We start from the raw sequence: 17952 nt of genomic DNA on the forward strand, positions 1-17952 counted from the left end.
CCGTTGAGCTCCTTTTGATCTATCCTTTGAGGTAGTAACGCTGTCGAGAAAATCTTCATCTTCCTGGATGCAGTCCAAAATTTCTAGCAAAATAACAGTTTTTGTTCCTCGCTCAAGACTTTCAATGCCAGCTTCGCACACACTTTCCTCATCGCAAGATCCACTGTTACAATGGTGGGGAGGGTTCCGATCGAAAGGCCGGTCTCCTCATTAATAAGGGCAATGGTTAAACGCGTGTCAAAGACCAAAGCTTTTTTCACTTTGGCCACCTGAGCATTGGTTCAAGCGGTCATCGGGTATCCAATGCAGTGCTTGTCTTCCTTACACATTTTGTGCCACTCAAAAACTCTAATGTGGCTTAAGGTATCCTCCCCATAAGCCTTAATAAGTTCAAGGGTCTCCGACATGGATTTTCCGAGTTTAGCGCAAAATTTCCCAGCGTAGCGCTGCTTGACGGTGCGCTCCATGCTGGCGCGACGACACCACAAACAATCACACTTTGCTAAAATCCACCTTCTGTCTCAACGTATGCCCGGAGGCGACTGAACTAGTTAGTGTGCCTGAGTGGTGGGGGACCCCATCTACCGAGCAGTTGGACCCCTATCAACCGCTCCATTGAGGCTACAGCAAACCAGTCACGATACTTATTGCACGGACCCTGTAGATGGTGTAGCACGTAAAATTCTCCGAGAATGACAAGAGTTCATCCTGACCACTTCACTTTCCCTAGTCAAGCAATCTCTCTCTGATGGTGTGTATCCTGATGCCCTTGAGGTGTCAAAGGTAGCACCATCTTATAAAAATAAATGTGACAAGAATACATCGAGTAGTCATGCACCAATATCGATTATCCCTGTTTGGAAAGTGTTTGAGTATGTCCATTGTCACAAGCTTCCTATTTCCCTTAAAAACGAAAACCTTTCATCTGCGCCTCAGTTTGGATTTGGAAGAGGAAGATCAACAGAATGAGCTCTCCTTGATGCAGTTACTTATATTATAAATGAAATAAATATTAAAAATAATGTGATAGGAATCTACTTTGGCTAATGCACAGTTTTTGAAACGGTAGTTCACGAAATATTATAAACAAAATTGAAGGTGCTAGACATAAGAGGGGTTGCTCTGAGTTGGCTACAGACATACCCATCAAACCGATAGGAGGTTGTCTCCTTCACGGATGACTCTCATCTGTATTCCAAGGGACCAACAGAGTAGAGTACCTCAGGAGTCTGTGCTGGGCCTGACACTTTTCAAAATATTTATTAATGATCTACCAATGAAGTTACTGTTTAGCTGCAATAAATGTGCCGGGTATGCTGATGATGAGAGCATCGTGAATTCCTGTATTACTTTGAATAACTCCCTCGATTCTGGTGAACTGGGGATAAAGGCGATGTACAACTGGTGTAACAGTAATGGCATTGTCCTGATAACAATGATAAAACACAAATAATGCTGCTTTCTCCAACATAGTGCGTACCTAACAATTTTGACTTCCAGAGTAAGATGCGCGATCTCAAGGTGGTAGAAAGTTTTTAATGTAAAGGGATATGCCGACTGTCATCTTAAGAGGGATGAAAAATTCTCCCAGGTATGCAAGAAAATTAATTTATTTCACTACTTACTCTGCAACTTCTTATGGATTTGTAATCTGGGGAACATAATCTTCATTTAACTAAGTATTTTCAAATTCCCAAGAAACTGCGGGAGATGCCACAGCAGTAACTTTTAACAGAGTCATCCGCTAATATGCATTTCAATGCAACAATTTCACAGTGTAAAAATCAAAGTCGAACGATTTTTACACTCTGAAATTGTTGCATTCAAGTATTTTCAGTTAAAAAACAAAGTAAGGCTCATATGTAATCAACCTTATTGTGCACATTGCCGACCTCTTTTTTAATAATTGGCAATATTAACTGTACATTGCGCATACATCTATCATTCAATGACCAATGTTTTGAAAAACAAGAATGACTTCATGATGAATAATAATTATCACCGTCACAATACCAGAAGGTGTAAAGATATGCATTTGAAATCAGATAAACTGTAAATGGTAGCTCACCAACATCTGACAAGACCACCATCAACTTGCAAAAATTGTTTAATATCTCAACAATTATTTTAAAAAATAGGACAAGAATGTCACAACAAGAAGAAGCTACTTTCATCTCTGATAGATGAGTGCCATTAGAGTGCAAATGAATGTCTATGTAAAACTTAAGTTTATGTTTTTTTGACATCATAACTGTATTTTTCTACTAGTCAACTAATGGTTTTCCCATTGATGTGTCCTAAACACCTATCGTGTATTCTTAATACTGTGTCTGCTGGACAAATAAACATATCATTATTATATTTTCTTCCATTGGTAACAGTGCAAATGAGACTGGAGATGGAATTAACCATTTAAACTCTTTTGTAGGATTTTGAAAAGGGCCGACGCTTCATCACATTAAGAGAAGAATTCTCACTTTTCTGTGACTGAAGAACTGTGGCATCCTTTCCAACATCAGTGGACCCAATGCCAGATGTAGTGACTGGATCTCCTGTGACCCGTACTTGCAGCACCAATGAATTCAGCCGCCTCTGTTCTCCCAGACTGGTTAGCTCCACTCTGACAGGGAAGAATTCACCAACCAGGATGGGTGGGTCCCAATCAAATGACGTTTGAACCAAGAGCCTGGGCCAGCGGGGTAGCACCGTGGTCGAGCCCAGTGGCCTCACGTCATCGTAATGAATCTTCCCAGCAGGTGAAGACCTAGAGATATTATCATAAAGAAAGGAGAATAAGGTAAGATAGGTGGGGAGATATTGGTCACATGAAAATGGATTACAGACTACATGAAAGTCAAGGGATAGCAACAGGAATTGAGAAAAAAATAGAAAAATCACTATTTCTGCAGTCATGGTGTCTCAGAGCAAAGTCAGCTAGCAGCTCTAGTATATTTTAAGAAAACACATCAATCTGAAGGGAAAACTCATCTCCATGTGGTTTTTGAAACCACAATATTAAGATAGCATGCAAGTGTCCTCAGTGAGCAAAATAACTACAAATTCAGTAAATGGGAAAAATTGTATGCATGTCTAACTTCTCAAAACTTGGCCTTTTCTTTAATTCAGTCATGTAAAAGAGAAAATCTATCAAGTGCATATCTTCAAGGCGATCATCACCACAGCATCTTGGCACACATTCCACAAAACACAAATCAACAATTCAATAAATTCAGGAGGATTCAATAACTACATTCCAGGGATTCATTTCAACCCTTAATTCCCGTCCTCAACCAGAAAGTTTATCATTGCTATCTTAAGTATTCTCTTCAACTATTCTGTAGAGCAGATTAAGGAGCACAAAACCAAAAAGAGAAACCACGTATATTGGAGATATAAATAAATTGTTTGAAAACTTAACGGAAGAATATAAATTTAGAAATTATCCAAAGAGGAAGACTGAAAGAAAAAATATTTAGGCAATTCGAATGTAAAATGGAGAATTCACAAGTAGATTAGGGAGTTTGTATTCTATACTTCAATGCCACACAACACTGGGATAGACTCACAAATTGCCTACGATAATCTATCAGGTCCTAATATAACCTTCAAGCCTGAGGTTGGAAACAGCACTGAATTCAACAGATACATATCAGCAATAACTGCATCCTTTTAAGAAACTCGTTATCTCACAAATGACCACCAACTATCATACCTAAAGTTCTGTAGTTCAGGACATGTGCTGGGTGTAAAGGTTTCCCCGGCACCAACGGCAAGGTACCGAAGCACAATGAATCTCTCGCTATCTCGGCCAAATTGAAGGGACGTAACACTTATCTGCAAAAAAAAGGAAACAAATAAATGTGCTTAGCATGATTTGAGAGTTATCACCAGCCCGCTACATGATGTAGCAAAAAACACTTCAAGTGAAAACTTTAAAGGACATTTTACGGAAAAATTATCCAAAAATTTGATAGTACCTAGATTAGATGACCAGGCTGCATCAAATTAAACAATACTGAAACAAATAAAATATAAAACTTGATTCTATAATAATAACTAACCAATGATTAATGGAAAATAATGTATGAAGTTGAAAAATAACTAACTTCAGGCACTGTTTAAAATTCATTTTACTGAGTTTTACTCATGCATTTACACCTGCATGCAATTACTGATTTCTTTAAATTGTTTACAATAACGGAAAGGCTACAGCACCAAACAATTCACCACTGACACTCATTTAAGCCGCACACTCGGATTACACAAGTTTCAACGGGAAATTTTCTCTAATTTTAATCTTGGCCCATTGTCCCCAAAATTACCTCAATAGCATGATTTCATCTCCAAAGTTGAGGCAGACAAATATTTTTAAATAGCATTTCCTAATTTTAAAACAATATTGCTTGGATGACATATTTACCTACCCAAAATTAAAAGGAACAGTAATACGCCATAGGATGAGGATTAAGCCACCATCAAGTAGAAATTTCAACAATAATCAGTATATCTAATTATCTATTAAAATTCTGTAAATGAATTTCTGGAATTGACACTACACATCAATGGATTCACTATAGCATTTATTTTGATGAATGCTACAGTGTATCCATCATAGCATCCTTCCCACCCTCTGATCCTCCACTGAAACTGAAACATTAGAGCAATCCTTCATCTGGCTCTTGGAGTCCTGGAACTGGCCAGGAATCAATGTTAGGCATTAATTACCCTGCTCCAATTATATTTTCATCCCCCTTCCACCCCCATCACCTTCTACATTTTCCCCACCCCTCTAATTCTGCCCCTCCAAACCCGTCCCTTTGGAATTCTCTCCCCACCTTCCCCTTCCATCCATCGCTCCAGCCCTCGTATTCCCTTCAGCTCTGTCCCTCTCTTCCTTGATAAAGGTGGTAACGACCACCGAAAATTCGAAAAATAGTGAGTCTCTTTTTTGTGTGTTTCTGTGTTATACCTGTATATATATAAATATATATATATATATATTTATACATAGGATTTCTCCCAACAAACCCTTCTCTTCGCCCACCATACCCAGTACTTCCTCATTTGTTTTCTTCTCTGTCCATTTCACCTTCTCCATTCTTCTCCACACCCACATTTCAAAAGCCTCAAGTCTACGTCTATCCTCCTGTTTCAACGACCACGTTTCCGCGCCGTACATAGCTACGCTCCATATCAAAGTTTTTACGAGTCTTTCCTTAACATCCTTACTTAACGTCCCTGTCATCAACTCCCTCCTCCTTGTGAAAGCCTCTTTCCCTAGCGAAATTCTTCTCCTTACGTCCCTACTACTTTGACTGTGTTGGTCCAAATCACTACGGAGATACGAACTGTTCTACCTGCTCTAGTTTTTGCCCTCCTATTTTAATGTTTGGCTTAGCCATTTTCTTTCTAGAAATTCGCATTACCTTTGTTCTATTAATATTGATTTTCATCCCATACCTGTCGCACTGAATTTCCAATTCACTAAGCAATGCTTGCAGCCCCTTGGCTGACTGACAAACTAAAGCTTGATCATCAGCAAACCTAACTGATTTTACGAATTCCCCACCCACTTTCATTCCTACCTCCAGTTCTTCCCATGCCTCTTTGATCATTTCCTCTGCATACAGGTTGAACAGCAATGGTGATAATGGGCAACCCTGCCTTATTTTATGGAAAAATATTTATAAGTTTCCAGCGAAAGAATGTTCCATACCTCTTATAAAGAATGCAACACTGCATAAAATAATTTAAAATGCAGTTACCATTTAAATAAGCAACCTTTTTCCTGCAGTATGCACAAAAAATCTAGGACGAGAAGTCTGTCATCAGGAATTGAAATAATGTCAATGCAATCCTTTGCTGACAGTACCCCCTCTTCACTTAACTGCTCAAGCAAGCAAAATTAATTGATGCCAATTATATCTACAATGGTTATACTCAGATACTGCTCACAGGCAATTTCATGAATAACTGGAGCATAAAGTAACTTTACAACCCAGCTGCAAGCAATCCTAATGTTAGGGTGTGATTCTATATAACTTGCCATTAACTTAAATTCAATGAAAATCACATAGATACATTTTTTTAACTACAGGCAGGGAAAAATCAACAAACACGACAGTTTTTTCACATTGTCATAATAGACAGCCGTTCCCATTGAGCTCATCATAACGACGGGCCGATTTTTCCAGTCATATCAATATTGACAATTGTGAGTTTTTACCATAGTGTCATTAATGGTTTTTAATGCTTAATCAAGAGAAATGGGTGGGATTAATTTAGTATTGAGCAACTACAGGAATCCCATGAGTGGTTGAACACAATGAACGTCTGTCTTCTTATTTCATGTTCATATCATGAGGTCCCATTCATTCCTCCTGCATAATATGTATCCACTCTTGCTTTAATTGATATATTTCATAATTTTGGTATATATTACAAATCTCAACAATTTTTTACTGACCACGGTAACTTTTTGTACCAAGGTAAATTTTTGCAATATTTTGGTAATTTAACTGTTCTACCATGTACATTGAGTTTGTTGAATAATTTAATCACTGAAGGAACAAAATCATGAAAATGTATAAAATATACTCTCGGGAACATGGTGGAAGTCCATCATATTAGGCATAAATGAAGGAAGACTAACCCGGCAGATCCCACTACAATTTTTATTCTACAATCAACCAAGGCAACATCATCAGTGGGCTGATATCACCTTGCGAGGAAACTATGCGGTGAAAGCTAAAAATTCTAGTAGGATCTGCCAAGTTAGTCTTCCTTCATTTATGCCAAGTCACATTATGTTTAACAAAATGGGAATTCCTGCTAATTGCCAAAAAGATGCAAAAATAAAATATTCTAGGTTCTTTAGCATGGAGACTGTCTTATTTTGGTGATTTCATGATTTGAAACAATTTACATCAAATACCCTTGCAGAACCTTCCTGCAACATGATGAATTTTTAAGAGAAAAATTTCTCCAGATCGAGTTTTGCTTTTTATCAGTACTTTCACTCAATTTTCTTACCTTACAGGTTCTTCGTCCAATTATATATATTCCATACATTTTCTTGCTGATGGGAATTGATGGGAATTAAGAGACTTCATTAAAATTATTACAAGTAAAGGAAAAAATTCTGATGTACCTGCATTGTTTTCCCAATATCCCGGGAATCAAGCGGGAATGTTGCCGTGTATAGTTTGACTTCGCCATATTCAAAAGTCAGGTTCGTTGAGCCATCCAAATCATCCTCAGACGATCCTGCCTCGGCAACGGCAACATGCATGGGCCCCTGGGCCGGGCCATTTATCACCACTGAGAGCCGTTCAAAGGACACTCGCTGCTCACACAAACTCCTACATTGAACATTTTATTTAGTACAGAAGGAAATATGTCATTTAACTTATTAGAAGGTGAGTGAAATTTAGAGAATTGCATATGGTGAACTTAAACATTAACAGACCCAAAAAAATGAAAAATTTTAATTGCTTTTACCATAAAAAACTGTACTCATCTTCACAGCACAAATATGGAATATCATGACTAATTTGAAAATGGAACAAGAATTAAAATTAAAAAATTTGTAGCAGCGAAGTCTCAGTGGGTTTTCTACCAAGTCGGGATGCCACCTGTCAACATTTCAATAACTAGCTCTGTCATCATCCTAAGGCATTGATGCCCTTGCTGATCAAATGCCCCGTGGACAATGACGGAGTTAGTCATGGAGGAGTCATCAGCTGACATCCTGAACTGATAGAAAACCCAACAATGCTTCACTGCTATCATGCACCAGGAAAACACCAATTCTGAACTTAACACCAAAACTTTTTTCCACGTAACTTACATCCAGCACATCCGGTGTTTCATCATATCATCACCTAATCAAGAGCATTATCTTAAAACACACAGTTGCACACAGCATCATGAAGACCAAGAGGGTAAGGAGGAGATAGTTTGACCAGAAAATGGGTGGGAAAATGAAGGAAATGGGCCATCGGTCATTAGGCAGTGGGAAAGGTCCATGGGAAGGGAGAGGGAGGGAGATAGAAATATAAAATGACCCATTTTTAGTTTTTTTATGGCAGAGAGGGCTAAGGTAAAACGGTTTTGGTTTGAAGGGGACACAGGGAGTGCCCGACCTAGAGAAGGTCAAGTTGGCGGGGTAAGAGGCGTGATGATTGATATGAAGGAAGGGGGATTGGTAGAGGTATAAAATAACACCCGTACAGGAGTTTTCTACCATATACTATCTAATAATACAACCAATGATATCAGACATTATTCATCATAAATGGAATACTGGCAAATAATGGCTACATCTTCACATATACCTGTGGTTCATCATGAAAAAGGAGAATGTGCGCAGGTATTCATAACTACATTCGTAAAGCGACCAAATAACATGCATGTAATTGATTTATAGTTTTTGTAACAATTCAAAATTACAGAAAAACCTTCCCTAAACAAAAACCTTTATCACACCCACCTCTAATTCATGAACAAGTTGCGGTAGTTCTGACAAACTTGTCTCACAAATCGAGCAAATGAAAATGTTGACTGTAAACTGTAGCAATCCAAAATCCCAGCCATTGAAGTGTACGTGTGTTAATTCTTAGATCAGCCTCCTTGAAACAATGTCCAGCAGGCATTGCGATAAGACTGGAAGAGTGAGTTCCCTTGAGACGTTCGTTGAGTATGCAGCAACATGGGAAACTAAACTATTGGAAGAACAAGTGGCGCCTGAAATACGAGCCGGAAAGTTCCCGGGGACATCGTTAGATCAAATCACTACATTGCTGAGAACCCTGGTCAAGGGCATTTACTGATGCAGCAATGGTAATAGCAGAAATAGTATGTACCATAATGGCCAACTAGGGACAACAACAGCAGGGGTGGCTCTCAATATTCCAAAAATTAAGTAAAAGACTTGGGACTAACTTGATAATGTCAACACGTCGCTATTTCCATGTGTGTTGTTGACATGTGCCAAACAAACTAGTACCTGAATTAATTATTGAAATATAAATCACAGTAGAGTACTTTCACCTTCTTGCCTGATGGGTAGGTTATCCATAGGTCCCAGAAAGAGCCGTTCCCTTCACTCCCGCACATAGCCAATGGCATTTGTTAACAAGAAAAGTTTTCATTGCGGACAAGTAATTTTCCTGCATTGCTTATGGGTATGCATGTATGCAATTAAAATGGACAGAGCCATTACCACTTTGGCCACTACATTATTTATAAAACAATGATTGAATGCTCATTACGTAAGAACAATGCAATGCAGGAAGATGTAAATAGAGGATACTTGCGCTGAATATTTTGGAGTGAGGAGGTTGGTGACTCTAATTTTTAGTCCTGCATGAGGTAAAGGGATCAGAGTGGAGTGGATTAGGGGCTAGAACCAGCCCTCTCCTTACATTCATGTTCTTTGATGAATTGCATTTGGGAGGGAGGAGGGGGACGACTGCAGAGAACATCAGGGCAGCAAATTGATCTTTCAATTGTACTGAACGTGGGATAAAAGTTCACGCAGAGTGGACCTCTTACTCCAAATAATAAATCAACGGCAAGTTTGTGCAAGAAATTCAATACATCACGATTGATACTAAAAATGATTACTTTCAGACTTCAATGGCATGAATTTGGTGAGTGGTGTTATAAAAATGCACAAAAAATTTAATTGCATTTTTTCTGCATAATTACGATGCATTGAAACTGCAAATAATCGACAAAGTAATTTTAGATTAAGGATATTCTTCAGGCTGGTGAATTTCATGGATGAATGGAAGGTTTTTACCTAATTGGCCACTGAAAACAGTATTAATAACCTAGAACTAATGTATTTCAGTTTGTCCTTCAGCATAAATTATCTGCTGGCACCATTCCATAACTGCCATGGATAATCAGTGATCTACTGTCTCCTTCTTGAAAGCATAAGGGAGTCCTTTTGGTCAAAGAACTGCTTGCCTCACGTCCTGCTTCCACCCAAAGCAGGAGCGACCGGTTTATACCCACTTGCCAAAAGTTTACTCGGCTAGATGCAAGGACCTACCGCACGTACACCTCCACCTTGGCTTGCTCGTCCAAACGGAAGGAGGCAGACGAGAATCGGGCACGGCACTCAGCCAGCGATGCAATACCCCCTCCAACCATGTCAACAGGCACCAATGGCACACTGTTAGCTGTGGCTGCGGTCTCCCAGAGAGCTCTCGATGTCTCTTTGGCACTTTCCGGCACAACGTCTGCCTCTGTATCCAATTCAGGCAGCAGCCTCTACATGAATTCAAAACATTAACAGCACATACATTAGAACTTACCACAAAACATGATGGATTTGGCATTATCTTGAAACCATTGAGGTCTCGTATAAGTGGCTCATCCCTGAGCCTGATCAAGGGGAGTGTCACCGCACCGAAATGAAAGTTAACATCTTGACTTTCTGCCTTATGGCTCAAGGGCTGAGGACTCTGTTCAGTAAAGTTTCACTGTTTTCATTCTATTGTATTTTCTGCCATTCACTAATAAACACAGTAACCAACCTGAAGGTCGGTTTGGTATGTGATTGTAGAGTTCACACACTACTAAGCCCTATACGGCGTGTGAAATTCTCACATCAAGGTAAAGGGGCCAGTTCCTTACCCTTAGCTGGATATGGTTAACCAGGAAGACCCGGAACCCGAAAAATCACATAGCTTGGGTGGAGCTGCAGGTGCCCAGAGAGGTTTGCCCAGGAATCGAACCCAGGACCCTCCGGTCAGTAGTCCAATGCTCTACCCCTGGACTACAACGTCACACAATTCTCTTACATTTTGTGGAGTTTCATTCTATTGATACCCACATTGTTTTTTGAGAAGGATGGAAATGATGAAATTGACAGAAAAGAAAGCAAACGAGGAAGTGCTGGGCAAGGAGACGGGATTTGTCAGGCAAAATCCAAAGGAGGGAGGAAAGATGGATGCAGAGCATTTTGAGTGGCAATAGGATATTGAAGACTGTGAAAGAGGGGAGAACGTAAGCAAGTAAGAAAGGGGTACGAATTGGAGAGGCATGATTGAGAGAATGAAGGGAGGAAGGAAACACTAGGTCTGTCCAAAAAGTATCGCGACTTTTGTGTTATTTCAAAAATTATTTACTTATTCATGAATATCTATATTGTCCCCTTCAAAGTAACCCCCATTAGATATTACACACTTGCGCCAATGATAGTGCAATGCATTGGATTGAAATTGAGCAATTTTGGCGTGATTTTGCAGCAACCCATGTCATGCCCAAATCATTGATAAAAATCGAATGGCAATCGATATGTTTAGGTCCTCAGCAACTTCTCTAATGGTGATTTGCCAATTGGCCAATACTAATTCCTTCACTTCATCAATGTTCTCGTCTGTTGTTGACTTGCTTGAGCATCCGACACGCTCTTTGTCGTTCACATCTCCTCGGCACTCTGGAAACAATTTTACCACTGATGAACGTTCCTTCGGTCCAAGATAGCTTCTCCGTATGCCACGGCCAACATTCGGAATGCGTCCGCGTGCTTAAATTTGTTTTTCTCACAATGGATACAGATTCTTTGTTCCATTTTTTGGAACAGGCAAAAATCGAAGACAAGCCAAAACACATCCAAGCAAAACAGCTGTCAACAATTAACTGAACAATCAAAATGGCCAAACTTTTCAGCATAAGCGAGAGAGACATAAGTACCAACATAATGCCACAAAAAAAAACAAAAATCAAATATACATAACCCACAAAAATTTGAAATTTGCGATACTCTTTGAACTGACCTTGTACGAAGGAGGATTTATTGGAGTGTAGGATGATAGGAGAGGCGAAGACACATATTGCTGTACAGTTTATGACCATTCAAAACCCAACTCAAACAATAGAATAGCAATAATAATGATCGATTGTTTTAACAATGTAATATGGAGAGATTAATAATTTATTTTTCATGCCATGAGAACCTTATAACTCTTATGACCTTATACCTCCTTACCTGATATGAAAATTGCTTATACTTATGTTTAATTACATATGCTTCAGGAATACTTATATTTAATTTCAGGATACTTATGTTTAATTACATATGCTTCAGGAAATTTCTCATTGAAACAAATATTCGAAAATACAATTCCTATATTGAAACACTTGAACATTTACATTTACTTTAAACATTTACTAACAGCAGTGGAACCCTTCTCTTAGTTGAACCTCACACACATCTGACCGTCATTCTCCAAAAATACCGTGAGCATATGATCCCACCTTAAAGATGTAGTGTCCTCCACGCCCATGTGGATGAGTTTGGAGGTGATGAAATGGAAAAATAGAAAGGTCACCGCGCATCAAATCACTCACCGTCAGTTTTTCCATCAATACCACACATTGCAAGACACAAATATAAGGTGTGAACCTGGAAATCTTTTTTCATTTGACAACCAAGCGGCTGCTGCCAATGCAGCAGCAGCAACCTGTGGCAAAACATATGGAATGGTCATGGAGGGAAATGCCCACACACCTTGACAACCTTGCAGAGATTTGAGAATATGCTTGCTTTCCGAGAGTGAGACAGCAGGACATTTGGGCCCAGGGCCTCAATGGAGAGGGCAATGAATTCCTGGATGCTTGCCGTGAGGAAGGCACAAACTAAAGCTCGACTCAATGCATGAGTCAGAAGCAGCCACCAGCGCTCACTGCGATGCTCCCAGAGCACGTGGCCCAACAGCCTAAAAGGAAGGGAGAAACAAAGCTAACTCATTATGAGGAAGCACGCACAAGGATGCAAGTTGAGACAAATTAGTAAGAATAATGATGATACATTTATTTTAAATTTATTTTGAAAGAGATTACGATTTTACAGGCAATGCATTTCTTCAACTATTCACACCACGATTACGTATCCCATCAATGTGGGATGGACATACGTTAAAAGGCTAAAGGTGATCTCAAAAATATAAACCAGCCCCAGCCAAAATGCTGCCACCTCCAGCTATGAGAAAGAGAGAGTGGTTTGTGAACACTATTTGGACTGGTGGGAGTCTATCTCCAAGTCAACAGACGGATAAATGTACGACACCTGGTGATGGATTGGAATGTCTGGATGGAAACGGTCTTGACACGATGGGAAAGGAACTAATACCTCCCTCTAGCTGGGTACCAACGTTCAACAATTACAATGATAAGGTAAAAAGCATTAGCTTCCTGTTTGTTCTTTTGGAGATTAATTACAGGGTCAAGAATCAGCTTAAATAACTGATAGAGAATTCATGCAAGAATGAGAATGTGTAAAACAGGAATTTGTTGATCATATTCTTCAAAGTAATATTTGAGAGTTTCAGATTCAAATTTCAAATCCATTATGAAACATTAACATTTAAACAAAGCTATCAATCTAAGAACTAAGACAAATTGGTTACTCAAGTGAAAGTTATGTGCAAGAATTTTCTTGATGTTGGCTCTCGACATAATGAAAACGGATAGCTTTGTGATTCTGCAGCATTTTATTTAGACATTCAATGTCATCATGAGATCCGTTACCAGATGATGGCATCAAAACCCATGTCGTGTCTAAATAAAATACTGTAGATTACAAATTTATAGTTTTTCATTGCAAAATGCGTCAACCCCATGAAGCAATGCCTTAAGCAAGTTATACAAGTTTTTTCTCCACCAAGAATTACTAAAACTAATAATAAAACCAACTAAAAATTATTGCTGCTTCGTCTCAATCACAATACCATCACATACATTACCAAGAATAGAATGAGTTATGTCATATAAATCAATGTCAGCACAATTTGAGAGTATATTGATTCATTTTTGTCCATACTAAAAAGGAGAATGCAAGAAGGAGTAGATGGATGGTTCCATAAAAAGTAATGCATATTTCTCTGTACACTTAGTTTGTTCATTACATTGCTACCTTGAAATACATGATTATATTACCAATTGAACTAATATCATTTCCCAAGAGGGACTTTGGCATACATTGTACAGGATAGATAGCCGAGTGATGTTGGTTCTCAGGCTTGAGCAGGGTTGAACTTCCCTCCTTCGTTTGGGTCTTCATCGCATGCGTCAACATTATTGACAACACTTTTGCAGGAGTTCAAACCAGGGTCTTCAGGTCAAAGGTATCAGATTGAAGTTTTGGCTATTTTTATATTGGGGTATACCACAACCTTGCTGCTTCCTGATTAGCTCTTTCTCAAAGGACTCTCCTCCGAGCACTATGGAGAGGAAACCCGTCACCTCTATTGATGTTTTTGGGCATTTTGTAATTTCAGTGGCTTACTCTATTTCCCTGGGATAGATGGATAAACGCCTTATTTGGGCAAAATTGACGCCATAAGGTCCTTCTTCCATTTAACCATATATAGTATATTTACTCCGGAGACCATTTGAAGTGTCAAGTTTCAACCTTTAACTTGTGTTGAAACACAAGCTAAACTGATATCTATGTCACCATATATGGTGAAGACCCAAAATATGAGGATAAATACATACCTGAATATTTTAAATACTGAATTCCTCACTTGATGTATGCAACTTTAGTTTCTAAATCACAGAAATGGGTGCAGAAGATAATAACTTACGCCAAGGCCTTAGCGTAATCCTGGAATGAGTAATATTCATCTGCCATCTGTATCACCAAATGCCTCCTCATCCTCGGACAGTTGTACGTCTTGAACTGAGAAATAGCACTCCCAAGGATAGAGATGATTAGTGACTGCAAGCAATAAAACAATCATGAATAATAACCCAAACCGTAAATAATTATCATATTGTGAAGCTTAAGCAGACAAATCTGGATATTAGATGCTAAAAAATATGCTTTGTGCAGAATTGTAGATTTTAGTACAAAATATGTCAAATGTTATATTTGCATTTGATAAAAGTAAGTTTAGACAGATATTATTGTACATTGTATTTGCAATGAAAATAAAATATCGTCAGAGCCTAAATTACTACGGGAATAACCAGTACTGAAGCAAGGAATTGTAACTGGAACTCATAGCAGACAAGAAACATTTGCAGTATTTATTAGGCATGAACGGGATTTAAATTTGCTTATTTGTGGTAATTAAAAGAGACAGTAAAAATAATCCTCCCGTTATGTGCTTCCCTCAAAGCTGAGAGTTCCGCACTAGGGGGAAGTGGTGGTGGGAGGCACACATATCACACAGGGAGAAAATAGGAATCTTTTATTTATCAGGTTGGCAACATAAATTTGGATAAGTGGCATGGTGGCTCAAACAGAAATAATAGCTGCATACTTATTCACTATATCACACGCACAAAGACTCGGTATCCACAAATTTTAGGGTGCTCGGACAAAGTGCAAGTAAAACTGGTCCACAGTTGGGTCAAGGTCATGTCACTTGAATTCAGACAGACAGACTCTCACATGTTTGAACTAGTTGAGGTGTATGATGATTATTTGAAATAATTTTTAATGATTTTGATTTAATGTATGCTTACTCAGCATGGTTCACTCACTTAATCGCAACTGCCTGCTCTCTGCCCTAAAATTGTCCAAGCACAAAGATGAAATTGTTTTCAAAAGAGCATACACTGGATCATCAAGCGCACTGTGTAAACAAATCCAGAGAAATTGCCCTGGCAGGTATGTGAGGCTTACACCCACTACTTTGGCCTAGGTTCACCAGTACCAGCAAGGCAGGCGTCTACAAAATACACTGAATTTGCAACTGAAAAATTCAAAATGACGTCGTGATCGATTTAAGTTGCTAGATCCATTCTCATTTCGCACTGACAGTTAAATGTACTATGGGTACCCATAGTACATTTAACTGTCAGTGCGAAATGAGAATGGATCTAGCATCTTAAATCGATCACGACGTACCATAGTACATTTAACTGTCAGTGCGAAATGAGAATGGATCTAGCAACTTAAATCGATCACGACGTACCATAGTACATTTAACTGTCAGTGCGAAATGAGAATGGATCTAGCAACTTAAATCGATCACGACCTCATTTGTGTTTTTCAACGAGTTCTTAGAAGAAGTAATAATCCAAACATAAGGAATCAGCGTCAAAGCATTTATTATGACTGGAGAAGAAATGAACATGCTTTGTTTCGTAGGTGACGTAGCAGTTTTAGCAGAGAATTGAGATGGCCCTCAAACATTCTTTCTTGAATGTGATAGATCAAGTGCTGCATGAACATAATTTTAAAATAAATAAGAATAAAACAAAAATCCTAACATGCCAAAGAAAAAAGCTAAAGGTATATGTTGCAATGGCAGGATAAACATTAGGACAAGTGGAAGCATTTGCATACCTCTACAAGGAATATAAGGGGAAACAGATGGGTAGGTCCCTCATGGATTGCTAACGAATATATCATTGGCTAGCCAGAAGAGGACTGTTGCACGGAAGAGCTTCTAAAATGCACAAGAATTAGCATGCGACGGGGAAGAATGGAAGACCGCGGTCAAACAAATCTTCAAATTGGAAGGACTGATGATGATAAGGGAAGGGATTGGAGTGAAACCTTTTTCAGTGGAATTGTTTATCAGAAAAAGGTCACCACAATGCCATCCTCGGGCCCATTACCAAAGCATTCTGTAGCAAAGTAACGTAAATGAACTTTCAAACCCACCCGTGCGAGTGGTGGGTATGACTCACCGAATGATTGACTGCCTTCTCCTTTGCCTGCAGTGCCAATATACCTTCTTTTTCTCTCGCGGTATCCGAGGGGTCGCCCACTGCCTTGCCCACTCGCCAAGGCCTCTGGCCATAGAACTCAGGCGGTGGCCATCCCGCAAATGGGTCCACATTCACTTGAGCAGCATCCACATCCTGCTTAAAAAGAACAGATGCCATGCAATGAAAGGTAACTCACACAAATATTTTCTACCAACAAATCGCTTAAATCATGCAACTACAGGCAGCGCAGTGGAAGGGACTGACTCTCTCTCGCCCTGTCCGTGAGTGCTTTTCAAAAACCTCTGGGCTTGGTTCAAATAACTACCCTCACATGTAAAAAACAATACTTTCATTAACCATCCCAAATCCACCCATTAAAAATTCAAGAGAGTACAAATCTTTCATTATTCAAATGAAAAAATAAACAATGCAGTCTTTTAAGAGGGTCTTGGTAATAATTCAGTCTTTTAAGAGGCTATTAATACAAAAAACAAAGATTAATCACCTTGCAAAGCTCCATGCATGATTTTTTCCTCTCAACAGCATGTAACGCGGCTTGCTGATAGTAATAGCCAGGATGCTGCACTTGGATTCCCGGCAAACCACGATTAACTGCCTCATCAAACAAATCGCCAAAAGTTCCAAACCTAAGAAATGATGGGAAGATGAAAGTTGATATGATTTTTTAAAAATAAATACAATTTGATAAAAATAACAAAACAATATGGGACTCTACATTTTCCAACTAGCTAAAATGTGAGAAAAAATGTTTTGATAAATAGTTTTAGCAAAGACTTAACAAATAAAACTTCACAATCCAATGCATACAAAGCGCTGCAGTTGCATAGGAAGGATGGAACAAGGAGGTGCAAGTACCCCCAAACTTCCAAAATCTGAATCATATCTATCACTGAGAACTCCTAACCTTAGACGTTAATATCACGGAAGGTTACGTATCTTGGCCTAGTCAGCCTGTCAAGAATGGCTGCAATATCCCTTTAGCATCATCATTTCACACCGAGCACAAAGGGTGAGAATTTTAAGGAAATTTTGATGTGAAATTTTCTTCCCAACCAATAAGATATAACACACCTTAACCTTCATTCTTGCACTTCACTGGCTACTCCTATATTGCTTTCCACAGTCCCAGCCACACTCCCCGCCTTCCTTTTCCCAGCCACCTGATCCACTCTTCTTCCACATCTCCTCCCTCCCACAAGCCACCAAGTGGCTGTTTTGCTAATATGCTGTTTACATGCAACTCGTACA

The 17952-nt window shown here is 39.1% G+C and overlaps 1 protein-coding gene across 1 annotated transcript in view; it reads right to left on the reverse strand.

Moving 5' to 3' along the window:
- gry (trafficking protein particle complex subunit 11 gry) overlaps window positions 1–17952 on the reverse strand; it is a 52163-nt gene that overhangs the window by 23848 nt on the left and 10363 nt on the right. The window contains exons 6-13 of the mRNA XM_071583725.1: window positions 17189–17330; window positions 16663–16836; window positions 14604–14737; window positions 12527–12734; window positions 10061–10281; window positions 7151–7361; window positions 3713–3834; window positions 2478–2764 (exon numbers count right to left, since the gene is read on the reverse strand). Coding sequence (XP_071439826.1) covers window positions 2478–2764; window positions 3713–3834; window positions 7151–7361; window positions 10061–10281; window positions 12527–12734; window positions 14604–14737; window positions 16663–16836; window positions 17189–17330 — 1499 coding nt within the window. The remainder of the gene's footprint in view (window positions 1–2477; window positions 2765–3712; window positions 3835–7150; window positions 7362–10060; window positions 10282–12526; window positions 12735–14603; window positions 14738–16662; window positions 16837–17188; window positions 17331–17952) is intronic.

This window comes from Hetaerina americana, unplaced genomic scaffold (assembly GCF_022747635.1).
Source record: "Hetaerina americana unplaced genomic scaffold, ioHetAmer1.1.p SCAF_148, whole genome shotgun sequence".
Lineage (NCBI taxonomy): Eukaryota > Metazoa > Arthropoda > Insecta > Odonata > Calopterygidae > Hetaerina > Hetaerina americana.